The sequence below is a fragment of the Pongo abelii genome, chromosome 18 (assembly GCF_028885655.2).
Source record: "Pongo abelii isolate AG06213 chromosome 18, NHGRI_mPonAbe1-v2.0_pri, whole genome shotgun sequence".
NCBI classification, from domain to species: Eukaryota; Metazoa; Chordata; class Mammalia; order Primates; family Hominidae; genus Pongo; species Pongo abelii.
The window spans coordinates 52,561,641-52,587,935 of NC_072003.2; the positions used below are offsets into that span (position 1 = coordinate 52,561,641).

General features: G+C 36.3%; 1 protein-coding gene across 22 annotated transcripts in view; it reads left to right on the forward strand.

Annotated features, from left to right (window-relative positions):
* The window catches only part of CHD9 (chromodomain helicase DNA binding protein 9), a 275,163-nt gene extending 250,378 nt beyond the window's left edge, over nucleotides 1–24,785 (forward strand). For 10 of the 22 annotated variants that reach the window (XM_024233433.3, XM_054533911.2, XM_054533913.2 and 7 more), the window contains 9 exons: nucleotides 1,665–2,573; nucleotides 4,166–4,329; nucleotides 5,613–5,885; nucleotides 6,619–6,787; nucleotides 12,268–12,407; nucleotides 12,714–12,935; nucleotides 16,093–16,221; nucleotides 19,407–19,511; nucleotides 21,904–24,785. In XM_024233433.3, coding sequence (XP_024089201.2) covers nucleotides 1,665–2,573; nucleotides 4,166–4,329; nucleotides 5,613–5,885; nucleotides 6,619–6,787; nucleotides 12,268–12,407; nucleotides 12,714–12,935; nucleotides 16,093–16,221; nucleotides 19,407–19,511; nucleotides 21,904–22,776 — 2,984 coding nt within the window. In that variant the 3' untranslated portion in view covers nucleotides 22,777–24,785. Of the gene's footprint in view, nucleotides 1–1,664; nucleotides 2,574–4,165; nucleotides 4,330–5,612; nucleotides 5,886–6,618; nucleotides 6,788–12,267; nucleotides 12,408–12,713; nucleotides 12,936–16,092; nucleotides 16,222–17,683; nucleotides 17,823–19,041; nucleotides 19,097–19,406; nucleotides 19,513–21,903 lie in introns of those variants that run through there. The other 12 variants (XM_054533915.2, XM_024233435.3, XM_024233439.3 and 9 more) reach the window with 9 other exon arrangements.
* The last annotated feature ends 1,510 nt before the right edge of the window (nucleotides 24,786–26,295 follow it).

The window sequence follows — 26,295 nt, forward strand, 5'->3', positions numbered from 1 at the left end:
GCCTGGCCCTTCCTCTCTTAATGTTAACATTTTACCAGAGCAATTATAGTATAATTATCAAAACAAGAAATTAACATTAAAGCCATTAACTAAACTAAATACCTATTTTAATTTTACCAGTTTTTCAACTAATGTCCCTTTTTGTTCCAAGATCCTGCAATGTATTTGGTTTTTCTTTCTCGTTAGCTTCCTGCAATCCATAACAGGTTCTGAGCTGTTCCTTATCTTTAATGACTTTGATACCTTTGAAAAGTGTTGATCAGTTATTTAGCCATGTATCCCTCAATTTGAGCTTGTCTTATGTTGTTACATGACTGGATTGAGGTCATGCATTTTTGGCAAGAGTGCCACAGAAATGATGTATTCTCAGAATATAATATCAAGGGATTGGTGATGTCAGTATGTCTTATTACTGATGATGTTGACTTTTAATTGTTTGGTTACGGTAGTTTATGCTGCATTTTGCCAGTGTAAAATTACTGTAATTAACAAATATCTTAAGCTTCACAAATCTTGTTTCTTCTCAAACTTTCACCCATTGATTTTTAGTATCTGCCAGATACTAAATCTTGTCTACAACAGTTTTTCCTGTGGAATTCTGCTGTAAGAAAGGATGTTTCATTCTCTCTCATCTATTTAATCAGTTATTTATTCATATCAGTATGGATTCATGGGTACTTATTCTATAGGGTACAATCCAATATTGTCTTTATTTATGGTTCAGATTGTTCCATATTTGGCATTAGGAGCTGCTTATGTTGATCCGTGCATTATTTCAGCAAGCCTGTATTTCTTGAGTACTTCCCAAGTGTCAGTAGCCCACTTTTGCAAAGGCATAACCTTATCAGAGGTATGAGGTAGCATGAGTTCATGTTGAAACTGAACTATCTCAAGCTATTAATTTGTGCAGTGTTTGAAAGATGTGGCTGTGTTTCCCTAGAAATTTGAGAAAGCCCCTGTTGCCCCTGTGAGTTCACTCCAATGTCCTGTTACCTTTTGCAGTTTGAGATATGCCAGCTTACGTTTGTTTATGGAGTATCACTTAACACAAGCTTGTCCAACCCATGGCTCAGGACAGCTTTGAATGCGACCCAACACAAATTCGTAAACTTTCTTAAAATATTATGAGGTTTTTTTTTTTTTGCAATTTTTTTAAGCTCATCAGCTATCGTTAGTGTATTTTATATGTGGCCCAATACAATTCCTCTTACAATGCAGCCCAGGGAAGCCAAAAGATTGGACAACCCTGAACACTTCCAATTTATATTTATAAGTGAGTTTGAGCAAGTGTTTGTGTCATTAAGACAAATGTTATTAAATGCATAGCTCATAGGGAATTTCTTAAAATTCCCAGTTCTATTAATGTACTTCCAAAATAATCTTATGTTTTACATTAACATCCAGTGTTTTATGTTACATGATTTTTAGTGCTTATTTTTAAAACTTTCTCCTTTTTAAAACTTTTACTGAAATTTCAAAATTTCAAAATCCTCACTGAATTTCTCCTCACTGAAAAGAAATTCTGGAAACTATACAGTGATATTGCATGGAGGCACATTTTAGAAATGGTATTGTTATAAATATATAAAGATGTATTTATAATGATTTATTTATAAATAAAGGATTTTTGAGATTAATATTTTTGTCCTTGTTTCAATATGTAGAATTGGTGGATCCAAATATTTTTATCCAGCCCATCACAGAAGAACGTGCTTCTAGGACTTTGTATCGCATTGAACTTCTAAGGAAAGTACGGGAACAGGCCCTTCGACATCCACAGTTGTTTGAACGCTTGAAGCTTTGCCATCCAAATCCAGATTTACCAGTCTGGTGGGAATGTGGCCCTCATGATAGGGATTTGCTTATTGGTGCTGCCAAACACGGGGTGAGCCGAACAGACTATCACATTCTTCGTGATCCTGAACTCTCATTTATGGCAGCTCAGAGGAACTACAGTCAAAGTAAGATGGCTCATTCAAGGACTTCTACCCCACTTTTACAGCAATATCAAGTAGCACTTTCTGCTTCTCCTCTTACCTCTCTACCTAGGCTCCTAGATGCTAAAGGTATTATTCTAGAGGAGATGAAAGTTAAAAGTGAAAACCTTAAAGAGGAGCCTCAGTCTTCTGAAGAAGAATCTATGTCTTCTGTGGAAACCAGGACACTAATAAAATCTGAGCCTGTAAGTCCAAAGAATGGTGTTTTACCACAGGCTACTGGAGACCAGAAATCTGGTGGAAAAAGTGAAACAGACAGACGCATGGTTGCAGCCAGAACAGAACCCCTAACTCCAAACCCAGCTTCTAAGAAACCAAGAGTCCACAAAAGAGGATCAGAATCTAGTTCTGATTCTGACTCAGATTCTGAGAGATCATCCTGTTCTTCCAGATCATCTTCTTCCTCATCATCCTCCTCTTCTTGCTCCCACTCTCGATCAGGCTCTAGTTCTTCTTCATCTTCATCTTGTTCTTCAGCATCTTCTTCATCCTCTTCCTCCACCTCTTCCTCCTCCTCCTCCTCTTCATCTTCATCAGAAGAAAGTGACAGTGATGAAGAGGAAGCCCAAAAACGAGGTACTATGCATAAAATAATTCTACTTTTTTAACATAACTTTTCTTTTCTTTTTTTTTTTTTTGAGATGGAGTTTTGCCCTTGTTGCCCAGGCTGGAGTGCAATGGTGCAATCTCAGCTCACTTCAACCTCCACCTCCTGGGTTCAAGCGACTCTCCTGTCTCAGCCTCATGAGTAGCTGGGATTACAGGCATGCGCCACCATGCCCGGCTAATTTTGTATTTTTAGTAGAGACAGGGTTTCTCCATGTTGGTCAGGCTGGTCTCAAACTCCCGACCTCAGGTGATCTACCTGCCTCAGCCTCCCAAAGTGCTGGGATTACAGGCGTGAGCCACCAGGCCTGGCCTAATATAACTTTTCAAGTGAAAATGAAAAGAACTTGTTTCAGGTAACTTAAGGATGTTTAAAATTGTTCGCTTAAGGTGTTTTTTTGAAACGGAGTCTCGCTTTGTCGCCTCGGCTGGAGTGCAACGGCACGATCTCAGCTCACTGCAACCTCCACCTCCCAGGTTCAAGCAATTCTCCTGCCTCAGCCTCCTAAGTAGCTAGGATTACAGGCACCCACCACCATGTCCATCTAATTTTTGTATTTTTGTAGAGACAGGGTTTCACCATGTTGGCCAGGCTGGTCTCGAACTCCTGACCTTAGGTGATCCGCCAGCCTTAGCCTCCCAAAGTGCTGGGATTACAGGCGTAAGCCACCGCGCCCGGCCTGTTTGCTTAAGTTTTATATATACATATGTTCTTAGGAAAGCACTATTGAGAAGAAAACTAGTTACTGATACAAATTCCCTGTTCAATATTCAAGGCATTACACAGTAGATTAATCAGGCAATTGAATTAGAAATTTTACACAGTAGTTTGATTTATTTGTGATTGTCTTAAATTGAATATTATATTTTTCCCAGGAACAAGTTGATGAGTGAACAAGTAAAAGATAATATTATATAGCAGTCACCAAGAGTCTTAAGCCAATGAGAATATCATAAGCCATTTTGTCAGCCATGACAAATGCTTGTCAGCAGAACAGTGTTTGGTGGTCCCCTTCTGCAGGAGCCCTTGCAGCAGTCCACCAGTTCAGGGGCAAGAAAATGAGTCCAATTAAACATGAGCAGGAGCTGGGGTCTCTTGTAACAACTCCATAGGCATAACTTTCAGGGTTGCCGCAAGGAATGTGCCCAATTCTAAGAGTTACAAGAGTCACCTAATCGAGAGAATTATGGTATCCTCATCAGGTATTTATAGTTCTGCCAATCCAGATGAAGTCTACCAATCAGGCATCATTTAAAAAATAATGAGTAATGAAGTCAGGCATAGTGCACACCTGTAATCCGAGCTACTTGAGAAGCTGAGGCAGGAGTATCGCTTGAGCCCAGGAGTTCTGTCCAGGCTGTGCAACACAGCAAGACCCTGTCTCTTAATAATAATGATAGGTACTATTTTTATATTCTAGGTGATTTTTTCCCTTTTTTTAATCATTTGTTTTTACTTCTAACATTTTCATTTTCAGATGTTTCTGAATAATTATATAAGATCTTTATATATAAAACTATTTTATGCAGTCTTTTTAAAAAATGATTATAATTGTTCTTAGCAGAAAGCACTACTCACATGAAAGCCTATGATGAAGAAAGCGTCGCGTCACTGAGCACTACCCAGGATGAGACTCAGGATAGTTTTCAGATGAACAATGGCACACCAGAGCCTGCTTACATCTTACAAGGTGGATATATGCTGGCAGCCTCGTATTGGCCAAAGGTAAAGAAATAATTTCTTATTGGGATAGGTCATTTTTTAGTATTTTTCTATATTGCTTCAATGGTAGATATTCTTACTATGTGGAAAAATAGGTCAGCGTAAAATGTAGGATGACATTTTGGTGTTAGCTCCAAAAGTATAAATTACTGCTATCAAGTAAATAGTTCTGCTTTAATGTGTATGCTTCTCAACATAACTTTAGAATGTTTAGAATAAAAGATAATGAATCCTTACTTTCAAGTTAATCCTAAAGTGCTTCTTTATGAAATAGGTGCTTTTGACTGAGTCTCCTTGAAGAAGTTTACTGTAGCCAGTTGTGACCTAGAATGAAAAGTTCATTTAAATACATGTACATTCAGTGGAAGAAGAAAGATTGGATTAATACAATTTTTCTTCCTTTTTTTTTTTTGAGTCGCGCTTTGTCACCCAAGCTGGCTTACAGTGTCACAATCTCAGCTCACTGCAACCTCCGTCTCCCAGGTTCATGCAGTTCTCCTGCCTCAGCCTCCCAAGTAGCTGAGATTACAGGCACCCACCACCCTGCCTGGCTAATTTTTGTATTTTTAGTTGAGACAGGGTTTCACCATGTCGACCAGGATGGTCTCGACCTCCTGACCTCAAGTGATCCGCTTGTCTCGGCCTCCCAAAGTGCTGAGATTACAGGTGTGAGCCAGTGCACCCGGCCAATTTTTTTTCCACTGTGTGACTAGACTAGTGCTGGAATACTTACCTTTAAGAATGAGGTTGGGAAATGGGAGAATGGAGGGTTTTCTCCTCTTCTGTATACATCTAAGTTGTTTGAACTTTTTATTAGGAGTCTGTATTACTTTTTAATTATAACAGCAAAAATAAAACTATCTTTGTGGTATAATTTTTTGTCTGTTTGTTTGTGAGACACGGTCTCACTCTGTCACCCAGGCTGGAGTATAGTGGCACAATTTTTTAATTTTTTGCAGAGACAGGGTTTTGCTATGTTGCCCAGGCTGGTCTCAATCTCCTGGCTTCAAGCAATCCTACCACCTTGGCCTCCCAAAGTGCTGGGATTACAGACAGGTGCGAGCCACCATGCCTGCTTATGGTATAATATTTTTGAATTTCGCCAAAGGGAATCTGTACTCAAATAACTTGTTGCAGAATTGTAATATGTATATAAGAATATGTATGCATAGCACATACACATATATTGAACTAGGGTTAAATCCATAAAGACTCTTGAGCTATTTGATCTCCAAAGGTCTGACTTAATTATTAAAATTATACTCTGATGTTGCATGCTTTTCTAGGATCGTGTGATGATCAATAGGTTGGACAGTATTTGTCAAACAGTTCTGAAAGGAAAGTGGCCTTCAGCTAGAAGAAGTTATGATGCTAACACAGTGGCTTCTTTCTATACCACAAAACTGCTGGACAGCCCTGGAGCAGCTACGGAATACAGCGAGCCCAGTGTACCCACTCCCCCAGGTGCTGGTGTTAAAGAAGAACATGATCAGTCAACACAGATGTCAAAGGTGAAGAAGCATGTACGAGAAAAGGAGTTTACAGTGAAAATCAAAGACGTATGTGTATTTTTATTGCCCTAGGGCCTGATTGCGATTGCGGTGTGCAGCATGCTTTTCCTGCAAATGGCTGCCTGCTCTTACTCTTCCTTCCTTCACATACCTGTTTCTTGGTATTTGGATTATTTTCTTTCTGATATCCAGGTTATTAAACTTGAGTATTCTACTAGAGGGATCATCATTAAATATGTTTTTCTCTTTATGCTTCTGAAAATAGTTCTAATCAAAATGCTTTCTTAAACAGTGTGACAATTTCTAATTGGTTTGGTTCTTTTATATAGTATTTAAATAGTATGTCAGTGTATTTCTGTTTTAAACATTTAGCATGCCCTGTTATCAGTAATGTTTCATTTTTAAATGATTTTTGAAGCTTAACTTATTACTTAGTGTCTAAAACATAGTTAATGTCCTCCAAAATGTCATATGAATAATGTACATAGAGATGTATGTCTAAAGTTGAAAATGTTACAATGTACTAGTCACATCTTGTTTTTGTCAGAAAAGTGTGTAGAGTACTTGTATTTTTTCATTCAAAATAGAAAATTTGGTGTTATTATAGAAATTGATTTAAAATGTTTTTATTTGATTGATTTATGAATGAGAAATGAACTTCTTTGATGTTTCAGGATTTTTACTTCATTTTTTTTCCTCAGTAAAAAAAATTCTCTTAATATCCTGCTATAAGATTTTTTTTTTAACAGTTTCTGTCTTAATAATGGTATTTGTTTAACAGGAAGGTGGTTTGAAGTTGACATTTCAGAAGCAAGGGCTTGCTCAGAAAAGACCATTTGATGGTGAAGATGGTGCTCTGGGGCAGCAGCAGTACCTCACTCGGCTTCGAGAGCTTCAAAGTGCATCAGAGACCAGCCTCGTCAATTTCCCAAAATCCATACCAGTATCAGGTGAATATGCAAGTAATAATTGTCTTACTATGAAATATTTTCTGTCATGTCCAAATCTTCTTTTATAGATGCTTGTAATAAAAATTTATTTTTCCTTTGTTGGAACCTCTTAAGCCTATAAAGTAATCAATAGAATTTTAAATCTTAATAAATATTTTTTGGAACTTTTAGCATGACATTTTAAAGCATAAAGGGCAGTTTTCATTTTGGGGCCTTGAGTAGTTGGGTGGGAACATCATTTTGTCAAGTTGCCTCATACAGGTAAAAGTTCAAACTGCATTTCAGTATCACAAATTAATAGTGATTGGTAGAAGAAGTTAAAAAGAGAAGTTTTAAAAAAACTTTAGAGATTGTACAGTCCAGGCATCTTCAGGAGACAGGTGTTATCTATGACTAATCCCTAAAAGGTAATCATTCATCCTTAGGGAATACTTACAGAAACAAGTTTCCTTAAATAGCCCTTTTTATTATTGGGCAGCTCAAATTGTCAGAAAATTCCTCTATTTAGAAGTAAATTTTGCCTCCTATAGGATCTTCTCAATTATCGAAGTTCTGTCTTTAAAAGGCAATGCATAATTAACCTAATCCTGTGTCTACATGATAAATCTTAGCATTTTGAAAGCAATTATCAGATCTCCCCTACAAACTGTCTGTCTTCTAATCTTTTGGCAATTTGAATCAACAAATATTTATTAAATACCTAATTGGTGTCCTGTGCTGTGTACTCTGTAGGCATTGAGGAATGCATTAGATGTTGGTTTTAGTTTTTGTTTTGTTTTGGATTTCTGTTGAGATAGTGTCTCACTATGTTGCCTAGGCTTGTCCTAAACTCCTGACCTCAAACGATCCTCCCACCTGGCCTCCCAAAGCTCTGAGATTACAGGCATGAGCCACCACGCCCAGCCTGTTTTTGTTTTATCTTAGTACTTTATCTGTGTTCCTCTAAAAGTGTGATGTCAAGAATTGAGAATGAAAATTTTTTTTAAAAAGTTGAGAATGATACTCAAGATCAACTGAGTCTTAATATGTGGACTACAACATACTGATCTCCTAAAGTACTAGTTGTCAATTCAAGCAAATGAATGTCTTGAATTTCCCTTCCTTGTGCATAAAGCTAAAGACTGTACTTCAGTATTCTACTAAGTCTAGTTGCCAAGCAATACATGCTGTATTGTAAGTGTTGTCTTGAATTGATCACTGTTTCCAAATGCTGCTATTACCACTTCTTAAATTATAAATTAGTTTAGCTTCATCAGCATCAGTTTGGTCTCTTGTGGATTCATTAACCATTCAATGTAATTTTCCAATTAGTAGACCTTTAGACATGTATGAATTGCACTTCAAATATGAATCACCCATGCTTCTATTACTGTAGAATAAATCCCCCAAATTATGCTTTACAATTACAGTCACCCAAATTATACCTTACAATTAACAATTTTGTTATCAAGGAGCCCTTTTTTTTTTTCACCAGAAAATGGTAACAAATGGGGAAGATAAGCTATGCGTTCTTTTGCCCAACCTAAGTGGGGCTTAATAATACCACTACTCTTACTGTTTAAAACTCCACTATAAAGTGAGATTGATACTTCTATTGCCTGAACATTTTATTGCTGTTGCAGCTGAAGATTGTATAGCCTTTGCCTATAAGTCATTCTTTGGTAAATAATACTGTTTTTAATAATATCAATAGTAGAGGTCCGGTGTGGTGGCACATGCGTGTAATCCCAGAACTTTGGGAGGCCGAGGTGGGTGGATCACCTGAGGTCAGGAGTTCGAGACCAGCCTAACTGACATGGTGAAACCCTGTCTGTACTAAATACAAAAAAACAAAAAAAATTAGCTGAGCCTGGTGGCGCATGCCTGGATTCCCAGCTACTCAGGAGGCTAAGGCAGGAGAATTGCTTGAGTCTGGGAGGCGGAGGTTGCAGTGAGCCGAGATTGGGCCATTGTACTCCAGCCTGGGCAACAAGAGCGAAACTCTCTCTCAAAAACAATAATAATAATAATAATAATATCAATAGTAATTGTGCCAAGCGTGGTGGCTCACACCCGTAATCCCAGGACTTGAGGAGGCTGAGGCAGGAGGATTTCTTGAGTCCAGGAGTTCAAGACCAATCCTGGCAACATAGCAAGACCCATCTCTGAAAAAAATTTAAAAATTAGCTGGGTACGGTGGTGTGCCCCTGTAGTTCCAGCTACTTTGGAAGCTAAGGTGGAAGGATCACTTGATCTCAGGAGGAATACCTGAGCCATGGTTGTGCCACTGCACTCCTGGGTGACAGAGCAAGACCCTGTCTCAAAAAAAAAAAAAAAAAAATTGTAACACGACTTTTGCAGCTATACAAAATATTTAAAATCTCAAGTATTCACCCTAAATAGAGTTATTATCTAAGCATTTTATCTCATCCATCTTAATAATTGCAAATATGAAATCTAGATCTTTCTTTCTACGTTACTTTTGGGAAACCTGTTAACATTTTTGAGCCTTACTTTTCTTGTTTGTGACATGAAGGGTGTGGGGATGACAGAGATGACATTGTTAGATGTATTAAATAAAACAATGTATATAAAGTGGCCAATAAAGGCTTGGCACACAATGGGATGCCAAACAGATGTTAAAATATGTACTCATAGATTTTAGAATTAGATGTTTAACAGATGCTATTATTAAAATTCTTCATTTTCCAAAGGCTGTGCCTTTTGTATTCTTGTGTGATTACCCCCTGGAAAGCCTTGAGTAAAGATACCAGATGTAATGTAATTTCATTAATGAAGGAGAGTAAAATAGCATAGATTATAACGGGGACAAAACTGAAGAGCTCATTTCAGAAACTACCTGGAATAGTGAATAGAGGATGGCAGAGCCAAGCAACCTGGGGTTTTTAATTCTGTCATTTACTGGCTATTGTGACATTGAGCAAGTGGCTTAATGTTTCCATCTTATTTATAAAATGAGCTTAATAATCCCTCTCTATTTCTGTTTTGTTTTTGATGATTTGAGATAGCATTTGTAAAGCTTAGTACAGTATCTGGCACTTAGTAGGCATTCAATACAAAGAAGCTATTTTTAAAATAGTGTTAATTACATCTAAAATAAAGACAACACAGACTTCAAAGTTAAATCTTACATTTGGATTCTGGCTTAAATGAATTGCTAATGTTTTTTAAAATCAGCCTCAGAAATAAGTCAGGGTAGTATATAATTAAAATGAAGAGTTAGTCAAATAGAATATGTTTGTAAATGTACACTTTGGTAGAAACCAAATGTTTTTTCATAGATAATTATATTAAGTACTTCTATTTTTTATACAGTACAGGGATAGCACTAAAGGTAAAGTAAAAGAAATGTAGGACACTATCTCTTCCTTTTAGTTGATTGGTAGACAAGACCTGCACATTAAAATATTAGACAATACGTTCAATATTTTGCTACACAGAACATTATAGTTAATAAACGTTGGAAAAGAGGAAAGTCATTGCTTTCTGGAAACTTAGCCAGAGTCCTGTGGAAGAGATGGGATTGAACAGGATTTGATAAGAGGACAACTAAATAATTGTCTTTCTAGAAAATAGGGTTGTTAGAAGGGGTAAAAGAAGGGCAGTGAATAGCATGAAACAGAGACTAGATGTCAGGAAAATGGTATGATTTTGTGGTAAGACTGACCTTGCTAGTGTGTAAATTCTTACTGGGACAGATGTGTAGATCAAATCTTGCTTAGGAAAGCTAAATCTTAACTTATGAAAAGCATCAAAAACAGATCTAGGGCAGGGGTCAGAGGTTGAGAATCATGTTGATTCAAGGCAGTTCATTTGTATTAGAATAGGAAGCCATGAGAAGTATGAAACAAAATGGTTACTTACCATATGAATTAAGTACCTTTTTGAAACTGAGATGGGAGGAAGGTTGTGACTTCTGTGAAGTTACACAGCTCGCCAGAAGGCAACACCTTCTTCAGGAATACACAGGACTTGCTCAGTAAATTCTCCTTGAATGACTAGAAATGCATTTTTCATTATAAACATGTAAACTATTTTAAACAACCATCTCACCTTTAATAATACATCCTTTTAATAAGAGAATTCAAGATTATGTACTCTTTAAGGAAAAGTGTTTTATTCATCTTTGAACCATCATACTGCATAGTACATAGCTGCTTAATAAAATATCTATTAGAAAAATTGATGAATGTGTGGAACTGTTTCATTCATACCCCTTACAAACATTTTTGCTGAGTGCCTACTGAAATGAGAGAAGTCAGTTTAATTTGGTGACTAAAAAGTTACTGGTATCTCAAAGAAAATACCTTAAGTAGGTTGGGGCAGGAATGGACTATGGGAAATCGAAGAACTAGTTACTCATGAAAAAAAGGAGCACAAGAGAGATCAGTCTTTTAAAATTTCTGATGTTATAAAAAGGACAAAGTGTTTTTTTTCTGAGACAGAGTCTCATTTTGTTGCCCAGGCTGGAGTGCAGTGGCGTGATCTCAGCTCACAGCAACCTCCGTCTCCCGGATTCAAGTGATTCTTGTGCCTCAGCCTCCCAAGTAGCTCGTATTACAGGTGCCCACCACCACGCCCAGCTAATTTTTGTATTTTTAGTAGAGACATGTTTTTGCCATGCTGGCCAGGCTGGTCTTGAGCTCCTGACCACAGGTGATCTGCCCACCTCATCCTTCCAAAGTGCTGGGATTACAGGCGTGAGCCACTATGCCCGGCCAAAAATTTAACATTTGTTTGTTTGAGTTAGGGCATATATTTAAGTTTAGAAAAATCTGGCCAGGTGCGGTGGCTCACGCCTGTAATCCCAGCACTTTGGGAGGCCGAGGCAGGTGGATCACAAGATCAGGAGATCGAGACCATCCTGGCTAACATGGTGAAACCCCGTCTCTACTAAACAAATACAAAAAAATTAGCCGGGCGTAGTGGTGGGTGCCTGTAGTCCCAGCTACTTGGGAGGCTGAGGCAGGAGAATGGCGTGAACCCGGGAGGCAGAGCTTGCAGTGAGCCAAGATCGTGCCACTGCACTCCAGCCTGGGCTACAGAGCGAGACTCCATCTCAAAAAAAAACAAAAAAACAAAATAATGTAGAAAAAGATATTTGGCACAAAAAGCAGAGATAAATGATTTAAAAAAAAAAAAAAACAAGCTTTTGAAAGTATAGGAATTAATGGGCTCAAAGAAAGGGGATATGTTTATCTTAGGAAAAAGGCATGCTTCCTTCTCCAACGAAGGAAGAGAAGATGTGTGAATGTCGGGAAAAGAAATAGAGAAGACGGGTCAAAAATTGAAAGAGGCCTAGGTTGTAATTCTTCAGGTTTTTAAATGAGAGGTGGGGATGATATTTTTAGTCCAAAAGTTTCTACATTAAAGATGTATAAAATAAGAACTAACACTTACATATATTTAGGAAAGGGATTACTTTCAGTTTGTTTAAGAACTACATTTGTATCACCATTTTGCATTTTTAATTCAATTAGGTACTTCTATTCAACCAACCCTTGGTGCCAATGGTGTGATATTAGACAACCAGCCTATAGTCAAAAAAAGGCGAGGAAGGAGGAAGAATGTAGAAGGTGTTGACATCTTCTTTTTTAACAGAAATAAACCACCTAATCATGTAAGTAAAGCAGTACTTAAAAACTGATCCTTGGATTCAAAATTCAGTCCTAGTAAATATACATATTATTGTTTTGTGAATGTTTTATAGACTATTAATAAGGAAATTAGAAGTATGCCATATAGTTTTGAATGATATCTTAGAATCTTAGCCCTGTCCAAGAGTGATAAAAATTTTAAGTTTAAAAGATTTAGCAGAATTTTTAGCAACAACTTATTTTTTCTCTTCAAAAGTAATTGCTTTATTGAACCAATATTAGAATGATAAAGTATGGAAATAAAGATACCATTTGGTGTTTTTTTACAGGTTTCTTTAGGCTTAACCTCCTCTCAGATTTCCACAGGGATAAATCCAGCACTATCCTATACTCAGCCTCAAGGAATTCCTGATACAGAAAGTCCAGTTCCAGTTATTAATCTGAAAGATGGAACAAGACTTGCAGGAGATGATGCACCAAAGAGAAAGGATTTGGAAAAATGGCTTAAGGAGCACCCAGGTTATGTGGAAGATTTGGGAGCTTTTATTCCTGTAGGTGACACCTTAAAACTCTTGTTATATTTTATTTTTATGAATTGTCAGATCTATCATGATGAAGCATAAATTCTCATCCACTTATGCTAAATATGTGCTCTGCCTAAGACCTAGGAGAATTAGCAGGAAAAAATAATTACCATTCTTCCCATGATACAATACAATGTTATTTTCCATTTTTCCATTCTGCATTCAATGAGTATTTAATAATAAAAATCACTTCCAATATAGTGTACCATGTTAGACCCAGTGAAGGTTGCTAAGGTATAAAACTTCCAATCCTTTCTCAAGCAGTTTATTTTAAAATAATAATGATTATAGTAAACATGTATTGAAACTTAACTATGTGCCTGCAGTTATGCTGACATACTTATGCACACAACATGCATTACCTCATTTAACACAATAACTTTATTACGTGGCATTGTTATAACTGTTTTTTGTTTTTTTGAGACAGAGTCTCGCATTGTCACCCAGGCTGGAGTGCAGTGACGTGATCTCGGCTCACTTCAACCTCTGCCTCCCGGATTCAAGCGATTCTCCCACCTCAGTCTCCCGAGTAGCTGGGACCACAGGTGCACACCACCATGCCCAGCTAACTTTTGTATTTTTCGTAGAGATAGGGTTTCACCATGTTGGCCAGGCTGGTCTCGAACTCCTGGCCTCAAGCAATCCGCCTGCCTCAGCCTCCCAAAGTGCTAGGAATACAGGCGTGAACCACCGCACCCAGCCTATAACTGTTTTATAAATGAAATTAAAACGCTAAAGTTTTAAGTAAATAGTTCAAGTCCACTCAACAAACAAACTCTTAAATCCGGAGCCCAAACTACTCCTCTTAAGCTCTTCTTCAAGCTATGAGTATAGCTTCTATGCCCCTCCAGATGCACAATGAGTTTATTTTAATCAAAGATGAGGCTGGGCATGATGGCTCATGCCCGTAATCCTAGCACTTTGGGAGGCCAAAATGGGGAAATCACTTGAGTTCAGGAGTCTGAGACCAGCCTGGCCACAGGCCACCACGCCCAGCTAATTTTTTCAATTTTTATTTTGTAGAGACAGTCTCTCACTATCTTGCTCAGGCTGGTCTCAAACTCCTGGCTCAAGCGATCCTCCTGCCTCAGCCTCCCAAAGTGTTGAGATTACAGGTGTGAGCCACCACACCTGGCTAAATATTGCAATCCTAAAAATAACGGGATCCTGAGTTGAACACTGTAACTTCCTAACATGTTGAAGATAACATTCATTTATTCAGTTAACAATTTTTTATTGAGTGATTACTATGTACTACTTATTTTAAGAGATTGAGGATATAGCAGTAAACAATATAAAGTTTTTGCCCTCATACCTATACTCTAGACTCTGAAGAATTCTCATACCTTTCTCTTTATCACTGCAAAAGGGCCTTTATTAACTTTTTAAACTTGTATATCCATTCATCATTTTACTTGCAAATATTTTATCATAATATTTTATATTACTTTATTGTAAAGATTTTGAAAACATTTTTAAGGGCAGCATTTGTTCCTCTAAAGATTATAAGATGTAGTTTGTCTGCTTTCCCAAGGAAAAGCATTTTCCTGTGTAAAAATCACCTTACATTAATGATTTCTTGGATCTCACACTCTATTGTAGTATTTCTGTAGCTAAATAATTATAACATGGTGGAGAGTATACTATAATAAAGGTATGTATAAAGTCTCATGGGAACAGATGTAAGAAAAATTAACTCTGCCTAGGCAGAGTAGTTTCTGAGGAAAGATAAAGAAAATAGAGCTGACATTTGTCTGGTGGATGAAAAAAGAGTTAGTAGGCATTGACCAGGTTAACACAAGAAGAGGATGTTCTAGGCAATATAGAATTATTAAGAAGATGGCCAGGTGCGGTGGCTCACGCCTGTAATCCTAGCACTTTGCGAGGCTGAGGTGGGCAGATCACCTGAGGTCAGAAGTTCAAGACCAACCTGGCAAACATGGTACCCCATCTCTACTAAAAATACAAAAATCAGCTGGGCATGGTGGCGGGTGCCTGTAGTAGTCCCAGCTACTCAAGAGGCTGAGACAGGAGAATCTCTTGAACCCGGGAGGCAGAGGCTGCCATAAGCCAAGAGCAAAACTCCATCTCAAAAAAAAAGAGGATATGACTGTAAGGCATATTCATAAAACAGTGACTAGTCTAATATTCCAGAGTATGTGGAGGAGTGAGTGGTGTAATAGTAAATAAACAATGAACAGAAGAGGTGAATTGAATAGGTTCAGGCCATGATGGGACTGGTATGCTAAGCTGAAGAATTTGAGTGTTGGTTTCCTGAAACTATTTTTAATTGGCTGGAAATACCTGCAAACATTAAGCCCTGTTTTGTTAATAGTTGTATAGAGAAGTAGCATGGTTTGATTGGATGAGTTTTTATTTTTATTGCTAGATATGAGTTGTTGGGTTTTTGTTTGTTTTTGTTTTGAGACAGGGCCTCACTTTGTTGCCCAGGCTGGAGTGCAGTGGCACGATCATGGCTCACTGCAGCCTTAACCTACCATGCCCAAGCAGTCCTCCCATCTCAGCCCCAACAAATACCTGGGACTGTAGGCGTACACCACCATGGCCAGCTAATTTTTTGATTTTTTGTAGAGACAGGGTCTTGCCATATTGCCCAGGCTTAACTTTTTTAATGTATAGTTTGAAGAAAAGATTGATGTGATACTTTTTATTAAAATAATGTTTGGCCAGGCACGGTGGCTCACATCTGTAATCCCAGCACTTTGGGAGGCCAAGGCGGGAGGATAGCTTGAGCCCAAGAGTTCAAGATCAGCCTGGGCAATGTGGCAAAACTTTCATCTCTACAAAAAATAAAAAAAATTAGCCAGGCATGGTAGAACACACCTGTAGTCCCAGCTACTTGAGAGGCTGAGGTGGAAGGAGCACTTGAGCCTGGGATGTGAAGACTGCAGTGAGCTGTGATCACACCACTATTCTCCAGCCTGGGCAACAGAGCAAGACCCTGTCTCAAAAAAAAATAAAATAAAAAAGTTTAGATATTTTTAAAATGTAAATAACCAAAAGATAAATGCTATTAAATTACTTGGATCAGCTCATTTTAATGTCTTGAATTGTTTTGCACAGTGAAAGACTTTAAAGATATGTCTTTATCTATGTATTTTAGAGAATGCAGCTTCATGAGGGAAGACCCAAACAAAAAAGACACCGTTGCAGAAACCCCAATAAACTAGATGTGAATAGTCTCACTGGAGAAGAACGTGTTCAACTGATTAACAGAAGAAATGCTAGAAAGGTATTTTAATGGTTTTTTCTTAATCTTTTGTATTGATTCAATATTTAAGAGATCTCCAGAACACTATTATGCGGTAGTGTTTTCTAACAGACCTGGAAATGGGTTGAATCTATCAGATTTCTGAGGGAAGACATGCAGTATAATTTTATGCAGTCTAATTTCAAATCTTGCTTCATTAGCTGAGCTATTACATGAAATAAGTCATTTAACACATCTGTGCCTAAGCAGTGCCATTGCACATGATTGTACACTTATACAAGGGCACTACATCAAAAACAGTCATTCTCATCAGGGGTAATTTCGCCTCTCAAGGAATATTTGTCAGTGTCTGGAGACATCTTTGGTAGCCACAAGGAGAAGATACTACTGGTATCTAGTGGGTGGAAGCCAGAGATGCTGCTAAACCTCCTACAGTACATAGGACAACCCGCACAATACCAATTCACAATGTCTGTACTGCAAAGGTTGAGAAACTCTGATCTAAGAGGACACCATTCACATTATAGCCATCATAAATTTATATATTTATCACTGCAATTTTCTGTCAGATGACCTTAACATGTCTTTTTCTGTCAAAATCAGCATATTACATAATTTCTGATTGATGAAACTAGAATGTCTTAAAGTTACCTTGTAGACTAATGCCACCTTTGTGGCTTATCTTTTTTTACTGAATGATGAATGATAGAGTGGAAATTTTTCAGAAATAGACTTACATAGATTTCTTGTTTTATGTTTGGAATGTTTCTCTTTTACCTCACAAAATAAACAATAGAAACTTGTGACACTGTTTTGTATATGTATAGCTTTGACACACTTTTTTATTCTGATGAGCAAGCAACAAAATAAATAGGAAAGAAAAAATGGCTTCAATGTAAGAACATCACATTTCTCATTGCGTTATTTTTCTCATACACTAAATTACCTTACATAGGTCTGGTTCTGATTTACTGTCTGTTAAATGCACTCACTGCTAGGATAAAAATACCCAAAAACATTTTAATTTCTCATAAGAAATATTGGAATTAGAAGAAAACTATTTTAAAATAACAGTTGTTTTAATATTTTTGGGTACACCAACTCTTTAAAGTTAATGTTAATTTTTCCTACAATTTTGTAGAGATAGCTTATTCAGCTTTTGTTAGTATTTTAAAGTATAGCATACATGTCTTAAGGAAAGAACAAGGTGACATTTCAGTAGCATTTTACTTAATTTTGTGCTTGTGTAGATTTTGTTACAAATCCTTCTACTTCATCTTATATCAAAAATTCACATTACTAAATATTATGAATGAGTTTGTCTTAGCCAATTTTAAGGAAATGAAACAATTTGAATTTTTACTTGTTGGGTTTGATATTAAACATTCTAAATTTTATTTTTAATTGTTGTAACTTTATAAGAGGTTTGTTCATGTTCCTTAATTTGTAGAGTTTCTAATTGTCTTGAGTCTCTCGGGTACAGGCTTAAGGATTGATGAGTTATTAAGGAAAAGAATCTACCTGCTAAATCCCCATAAACCCCCAAGAGGGCCTCCATTTTCAATAGAAGCTTAATGAAGGAGATAATAAAAAAGAGAAGACAACAGAATTACAGAGACTAAGTAAATATACTTATTTCCTTAAATGTACTTATTTAAATATACTTCTTTAAATATATTTTATAAATAAATATAAGGAGCTGGGGGTGTGGTGGTGCACACCTGTAGTCCCAGCTACTCAGGAAGCTCAGGAGGGATGATTGCTTGAGCCCAGGAGCTCAAGGCTGCAGTGAACTATGATCACATCACTGCATTCCAGCCTGGGCAACAGAGTACCTTAAAAAAAAGTGAGTGAGTGAGTGAGTCTCTTTAAAAAAAAAAAAAAGAAAGAAATAAATACCATGTAAGAATACTTGTGTTGGGTGCAGTGCTCAGGCCTGTAATGACAGCACTTTGGGAGGCCAAGATGGGTGGATCACCTGAGGTCAGAAGTTCAAGACCAGCCTGGTCCAACATGGTGAAACCCTTTCTCTACTAAAAATAGAAAAATTAGCCAGGCATGGTGGTGGGCACGTATAATCCCAGCTACTCAGGAGGCTGAGGCAGGAGAATCGCTTGAACTTGAAAGTCGGAAGTTGCAGTGAGCCAAGATCGTGCCACTACACTCCAGCCTGAGTGACAGAGTTAAGACTCCATCTCAAAAAAAATAAATAAATAAATACTTATAGGTAATATAAATGATCATATTAAACCCTGTCTGTATCCTATCAAGATATAGTATTTAATCATTCAAAGTGGTATAGAAGAAATTACTGAAGAAATATTTTTAGTCTCTAAAGGGACGTTAAATTGGTAGGTATAACTGATTTGTCCAAATGTAATGTTTTTAATTTAAATTTCAAAGTATTATTTTGTCTGTGTCATATTATTGCATTTTTTTCCAAATTATTTACTTATGATTGGTTAATTATACATACTTCACATATGAAAGATATATATAATTTTATACTTTTAGGGTGTCAATATATATAATCGATAACAGTATTGGTTTTTGAGACCTGGGTTTGTATCCTGACTCTAACATGTACTAGCTAACTTTAGGCAAATTATATAAATTCTCTGAGGCTCAGTTCCTTCGTTTGAAAAATAGAAATAATACTATCTCCAAAGGAGGTAGTGAGAACTAAAATAAATTTTACATTTAAAGTACTTAGCACAATACTTGGCATATAATAACTTATATTTATTATGTGACAGGCATTATGCTAAGGTACTTGAATTGTCTCATTTTATCTTTATAAAACCCTATGAGGGAAGTATTATTGTTATCCCCATTTTACAGATCAGAAAATTGAGGCTGAAAGAGATTTACTGATTTGCTCGAGTTCACATAGCTGGTAAGTCTAACTCTAGAGGGTGTACTTGTAACTAGGCTATATGGCCTGTCCAGCATGGTAGTTATTCATTTTACTGTTCTAGTTATTCTACTTAAAACATTTAAAATTTACATTATCACATGTTTATATATTACATCAGTAGTCCATAGGGTCACGGTGGGACTTTTTAATATAATCATAAAGATTATCTAAGGTGGTTCAAAAAATATGTATTTTAAGGAAATAAACTCTGTAGAGCATACAGTAAAGCAATCAAGAGTTTTCTATGTAATAGTGTTTTAGTATTTAACAATCTGTTTCTAATTTATAGGTTGGAGGTGCATTTGCTCCCCCTTTGAAAGATTTATGTAGATTCCTAAAAGAAAATTCAGAATATGGAGTAGCTCCTGAATGGGGAGATGTTGTTAAGCAATCTGTGAGTATTTTACGAATACTAACTCATACATTATTTTCAAATTAGGTGCCATTCAATTATATCTTAGATTAATTATAATTAATAAAATATTCCATGAATTTGTGACAGCATTTTTCAGTTTGCAATTTTTATTTTGCAGTACATGTTGCAAATTTATCAGATGCTTCTCAGGTTAGAACAGGAATCAATAAATACTGATTTGTTTTTACATTAACCTCTAAGATACCATTTGAATGATGCCACAAAGAGTAATCAAATATATGAGCAAATATGTAAGGATATTTATCATGGTATACTAATAAAAAATTGAGAATAAATTAATAGTTCATTAAGATTCTGGAAAGCTATGGAATTTTTTTCTTTTTCTTTTTTTTTTTTTTTTTTTTTTAGACAGCATCTCTCTTTGTCGCCCAGGCTGGAGTGCAGTGGCGTGACTTTGGCTCACCGCAACCTTCGCCTCCTGGGTTCAAGTGATTCTCATGCCTCAGCCTCCCAAGTAGCTGGGACAACAGGAGCCACCAACACACCCTGCTAATTTTTGTATTTTTAGTAGAGACGATATTTCGCCATATTGGCCAGGCTGGTCTTGAACTCCTGGCCTCAAGTGATCCACCCACCTCAGCCTCCCAGAGTGCTAGGATTACAGGCCTGAGCCACCATTCCCAGCCTAGGTAACTATTTTAAAAATTATATCTTAGACCTGGTGCAGTGGCTCAACCCTGTAATCCCAGCACCTTGGGAGGCCAAGGCGGGTGGATCACCTGAGGTCAGGAGTTCGAGACCAGCTGGCCAACACAGAGAAACCCCGTCTCTACTAAAAATACAAAAATTAGCCAGGCAGTAGGTCTCCCAGCTGAGGCTGAGGCAGGAGAATCACTTGAACCCGGGAGGCAGAGGTTGCAGTGAGCCAAGATCGCACCACTGCACTCCAGCCTGGGCAACAGAGGCAAGACTCCATCTCAAAAAAAAAAAAAAAAAAAAAATCATATCTTAGAAGAACATCTAAAGGGAGAGAAAGTTCACAGTATATTAAAATCAGTAGTATTTAAGCTCTTGGGATAGTAAAGCCTACACATATGCTAATGGTGAATAATTGATAGATATTATTCTTACAGGTGTCCAAATGGAAAGGGCAGGCTATAAAACTAAGTTTGCTGTGATTCTATTTTTTTTGTTTCAGAAAGGGAGGTGGGGGGAATTATAGAATGTGTATAATTGCACAAGGAAAAAAATAGAACACATACTGAAATGTTAGCAGTGGTTATCTCTGAATGATGAGATGATGGATGATTTTTTTTATATTTTTTGTTGTGTTTTCTGCAATGAGCCCTGATGCCTTTGTAAAGAGAAAAAATAAGTTGATTCAATTCAAAACAAAATTAAACAATAGTCGAATGAGTCTTGTCTTAAACCACTATCTAGAACTGCATTGTCACAAACAGTAGCCCCTCAGTAGCCACAAATAGGCACATGTGGCTGTTGAGCACTTGAAATGTGAATTAACATTAAGTGTAAAATACACAGTGGTTTTGGATTTTGAAGACTTTGTTGGAAAAAAAGAATGTAAAATATCTCAATTTTTATAGATTACACATTGAAGTGACAATATTCGGATTATGTTCTATTAAATAGACTATTACTAAAATTAATGTCACCTATTTCTGTTTTACCTATTTTAAATGTTAAGTTACATATGTGGCTTACATTATATTTCTATTAGATAGTGCTGGTCCAGTGATTCTAAACTCTTAAAACTTCTAAGAGTTCTGGGACCCAGAAAATCATGGGAGAATTACATGAAAGTAGCATAGATTGTTTTCTGTTGTCCTGGACTTTATGGTTCTCAATCTGCAAGTGCTACTGCAGGTGATCTTACCCCACTTTGAGTGTCTTTTTGAGCATGGCTCTATCTCCTTTATTCCCAAAGTGACAGTAAAATAATTCATATGAAGCATCTTACTTTAACCTTAACCTTTCACTTCCTCTATTCTTTCTTTATTGTTCTTCCCAATTAGAAAGGGAGCCACTTCTTTGGTCTTCTAGAACAAGTGATGGTGTGAAACATGTAAGGGTTATGGAAGTACCCATGAAAAAAATTTTTTTGGACCTTATATTTTCTAGAATTATACTACAATCTTATGTTTTACAGTATGGAGGAAGGCCAAAGACCTCTTTACTCACTTATTCTGTGATAAAATGAAAAGTGGAAGAGCTGTTTGAAGCTACCACTTATATAAAATTAGGTTATTGCTATTATAATTGATTATTTAATACCAGTACAGAATAAATTTACAAATAATTACCTAATTTTCATGGTTATTTGTATGATAAGCTAATAACTTTTTATTTTATCTTCATGTAGGGATTATTAATGAATATATATTTCTTCCAGGGATTTCTTCCAGAAAGCATGTATGAACGTATTCTCACTGGTCCCATTGTGAGAGAGGAAGTAAGCAGGCGGGGGAGACGGCCTAAAAGTGGAATTGCAAAGGCCACAGCAGCAGCAGCTGCTGCATCTGCCACCAGTGTTTCAGGCAATCCTTTGTTAGCCAATGGATTACTTCCAGGTGTGGATCTCACAACTCTTCAGGCCTTACAACAAAACCTACAAAACTTGCAGTCACTGCAAGTAACTGCAGGGTTGATGGGAATGCCTACTGGCCTTCCTTCTGGAGGAGAAGCTAAAAACATGGCTGCTATGTTCCCCATGCTGCTGTCAGGAATGGCTGGATTACCAAATCTGTTGGGCATGGGAGGACTCCTGACAAAGCCTACGGAATCTGGGACAGAAGACAAAAAGGGAAGTGACTCTAAGGAGTCAGAAGGAAAAAAAGAAAGGACAGAGAGCCAAAGTTCAGAGAATGGTGGAGAAAACTCTTTGTCAAGTTCTCCTTCCACATCCTCTACTGCTGCATTAAATACAGCTGCAGCTGCCAACCCATTAGCTCTTAACCCACTATTACTATCTAATATACTTTATCCAGGGATGCTTCTCACTCCAGGCCTTAATCTTCATATTCCAACTTTGTCCCAGTCCAGTACTTTTGATGTACAAAACAAAAACAGTGACTTAGGCTCATCTAAGTCTGTAGAAGTAAAGGAAGAAGATTCCAGAATTAAAGATCAGGAAGACAAAGGAACTGAACCAAGTCCTCTCAATGAAAACAGCACAGATGAGGGTTCAGAGAAAGCTGATGCTTCATCTGGATCTGATAGTACATCGTCGTCATCTGAGGATTCAGATTCTAGTAATGAAGACTGATTCCCAGACTCTGCACTTAAAATATGAACTGATTTTGGATTTTTTCTTTAATAATTAATTGTAAATACCCCAGTGTTGAGTGCGTCAATAACTTACTGACCGAACATTTCAGTTATTTGTTTAGAAGTGCAAACTGCTTTCAGAGACTTTTTGCATGTAATATTTCTTAAGATTCATAAGTTTCTGAACTCGTATGTACTATCAAATACATAAAGGTGTAAAATTACAACAAAAGGCATTATAATTTTGTTGGGGGTTAATTTTATGAAAATTATGCTCAATAAGAGTTGTATATTTAATATATTTGCAGTGAACACAGAATACTTTATGCATATTACTGATTTAATTTGAATATAGTTTTACAGCCTCCTTGACACCTATAATTTACAGATCAAAACTCAGCAATAATTTGGGCAGCTAATGAATGTCATGAAAGCTGTAGAATCTACATCACCATCCATTGCTTTAATTACATGAAAATGCTCTAGTGTTGTGATGCACTGCTGATGTTTCCAATTCAGGTACAAGTATGTTTTAAAGAAGAAATAAGTTTCCCAATCAGCCAATTTAACTGGCTACCTGTTACCTCAGCTGAGTTAGTTTAGGAAGTTTACATTCGTTTCTAATTCTATACTTGTTTTCAGGGGTTTTTTAAACACATCCTATATATCATGTTAATCTGGCAAGAAATATGACTTGCTTTTTGCTGAGCTTAATTCAGATATCAGTAAAATTAAGTCATAAAATAATCATGTGTCATGTGACTTTGGCACCCTATAGACATACTTAGTTTTAACTTTTCAAAGTTTGGCCTCCTATTAGAAATAATCATGTCTCAGATGAGTAATGTCTGTTTCCAGGGTTCAGAAAAGGCAAACTCATGAAATGCCACTGAAAAGAACTTTCAACACAGCATACTTCATGTAAAAGAAATTGTTTGTTTGCTTTCTTTGTGTAGATTTCTATTTGTGTTTTATGTCATGGAAATATTCCAGAATTAACAGATAATAGTGGTAAAGTAATATGCAGATAGTCTAAATTCATTTTGAGTTTCTAGGTGTAAGCAGACTAAATGTTGCCCAGAATCAGTGTTGGGTTATCAGTTTATATTAAATATACTGAGTTGCCCGTTTTGAAAATGCACTTTGAATAATCTCAAAAAGATGTGCAAGTTATACCTGTAAACCACAAAAGTGAAGCCTAAGGCTTCTGTTCAATTTCATAGAATCCTTTACCATGTAAAATTTGTCTGATATTTGATTTGTGATACAATTTCTCCTGCTAAAGCTGCTATTATTCTGACAAGGTAGAGGTCCAGGTTCACCTTCATATATATTTAAAACAATTAGTACTGAATTGGACATAAAAATATTGACATTCGAAGGAGAGATATATGTTAGCATTTTTCTGGTACTCAAATAAGTTAGTGGTAAAGTCTGCAAGGGCATAAATTTAGGGGGAAAAAGTGTCCCAGTTCTCTCCTACAGAAAAAATACTTTCAGTGTGTTTTGATAAAACTGTTGCTTTGTCATGAGTTAGTTAATTGTATCAGGTTTTCCAAGACCTTTACCAGTAAATTATGTTTCTGTATGTAAAATAACCCCTTATTAGAGAGACAGTGTTATATGTATTTACAAAATTATATAAGTTCCATTGGGATTGTATTGATTTTGTATTTTCCCAAAATAGTACTTTGAATTGATAGTCCTTTATGCAATGTCTTAGCAATAGTCTCTATAATGCCCATCCAGGAGAAGTGGGTAGTAATTCTTCATCATGAAAATGATATATTACATATTTAGTATCTTCCCTTTGCAGTATTGCACTTTTGTTTAACTAGAATACACCTATGAGATAGCCAAAGTTTTTCAAACACAGTTAACTTAGTTTACCGGTGGAGTATTTCAACACCAACCACATTTCCCTTCCTCCCTCTAATTCTACCCACATGATCTTTATTCCTTCCTTTCGCCAATTAAAAAAAAAAAAAAAAAAAAAAGGAAAAAAAATCTGTAGATCTTGTCACTAAAATCTAATTTATATCAAATTTATGAGAGAAAGTATTTTCCTAATTATGGTCAAATAAATTTGGTTAACATCCTAGTGATTCTCTTTCTATGTAATAAGGCAATTACAGTTTTCAAAGCATTAAGTCTAACATAACTTTAAACATTCTCTTAGGTTTCAAGACACTTCTATTTAATATTCATTGGGGAAAAGTTGTCCAGCTATCAGCTAAGAAAACACATGCAAATATGGTTGTGTAAAGTTAAGGGTTATAAGGAAAAAAAAAAAAATCAGTAGAATTACATAATACTAAAGTTGCAGTTGAAAGGATATCCAAGTATGTGTTGGTAGTTACTAAAAGAATTATAGCTGTTATTGCCTTGTATTTATAGCCCTTGTTTCAGGTTTTATGATTCAAATCTTAGTCCAATCTTTCTTTTGGACATTTGCAATATTTACCAGTTGTGTTTTGTGTAGTCTGAATTTGCTTTCTGTAGTTGAGCAAACGTCTTAAAAAGTCATTTGTAATTTATTACTTTCTATGATGTTCTATAGAGCAAATGGAAGTTTAATTATTTTTTATTAAACATATTCTTTGACTACCCATGATGTCAGCCTCTGTACATGAGAATACTTTTTAAAATTGAATTTTATATAGAATTTATCTTATTCCAGTTATGAGAGACACCATAGTTGTAAATCTTTAAAAGGAAAATATACCTTGGAAGAATTTTTAAAACAAAAATTGGCTATAATTTTATCCACAGTATCTTAAATGCTGTCAATTTTTCATTTTGATTTAATTTTATTAATATTGTTCATTGTGGATATTGGTGGTTGCAAAAAAAGAAAAAGCTGCTGCTTGGGCATTCAAATTATTAAACCCCAGTTTTGCAGCCCAATCTCAACTTCATGCTGAACATTAAGTATTATTTTCTCAAGTTTTGGACTTTTAAAAAATTCAGAAATACTCAGAGATATACCTCAGAGAAGTCCATTTTGGAAATCAATAATTATTTTTTTCCCTTAGTCTTAAGAGTGTTTCCTAACTCATTGCCATGGGTAGTGTTCTTTGTAAACATTAAAGAAAATAGTTTTTCCTCTAATTACAAAACTAAAACAGTGGAGTCTCATACTCATTTAACTTGAACACATTCAACTACACTTTCATGTTTAGAAAACCTTTTTTTCATTTTTGTACAACATAACATATAAACACAAACCAACTGCTTCATCTAGTACTCACCCAGAGGAACAGTAGTCTGTTCCCGTGTTGGAGGAAGAATTGCCTATGTTGGACGTTTTGAGAAGAGATACGAGGTATAAAATGATGTATTCTGTATTTTGTGAGCTCTATGAGAGAAAAGAGTGATTTTTTTTTTTTTTTTTTTATAAAGACAAGGTCTTGCTCTGCCTCACCTAGGGTGGAGTGCAGTGGTGCGATCACAGCCCACTGCATCCTTGACCTGTTAGGCTCAAGCAATCCTCCCTCCTCAGCCTCCTGAGTAGCTG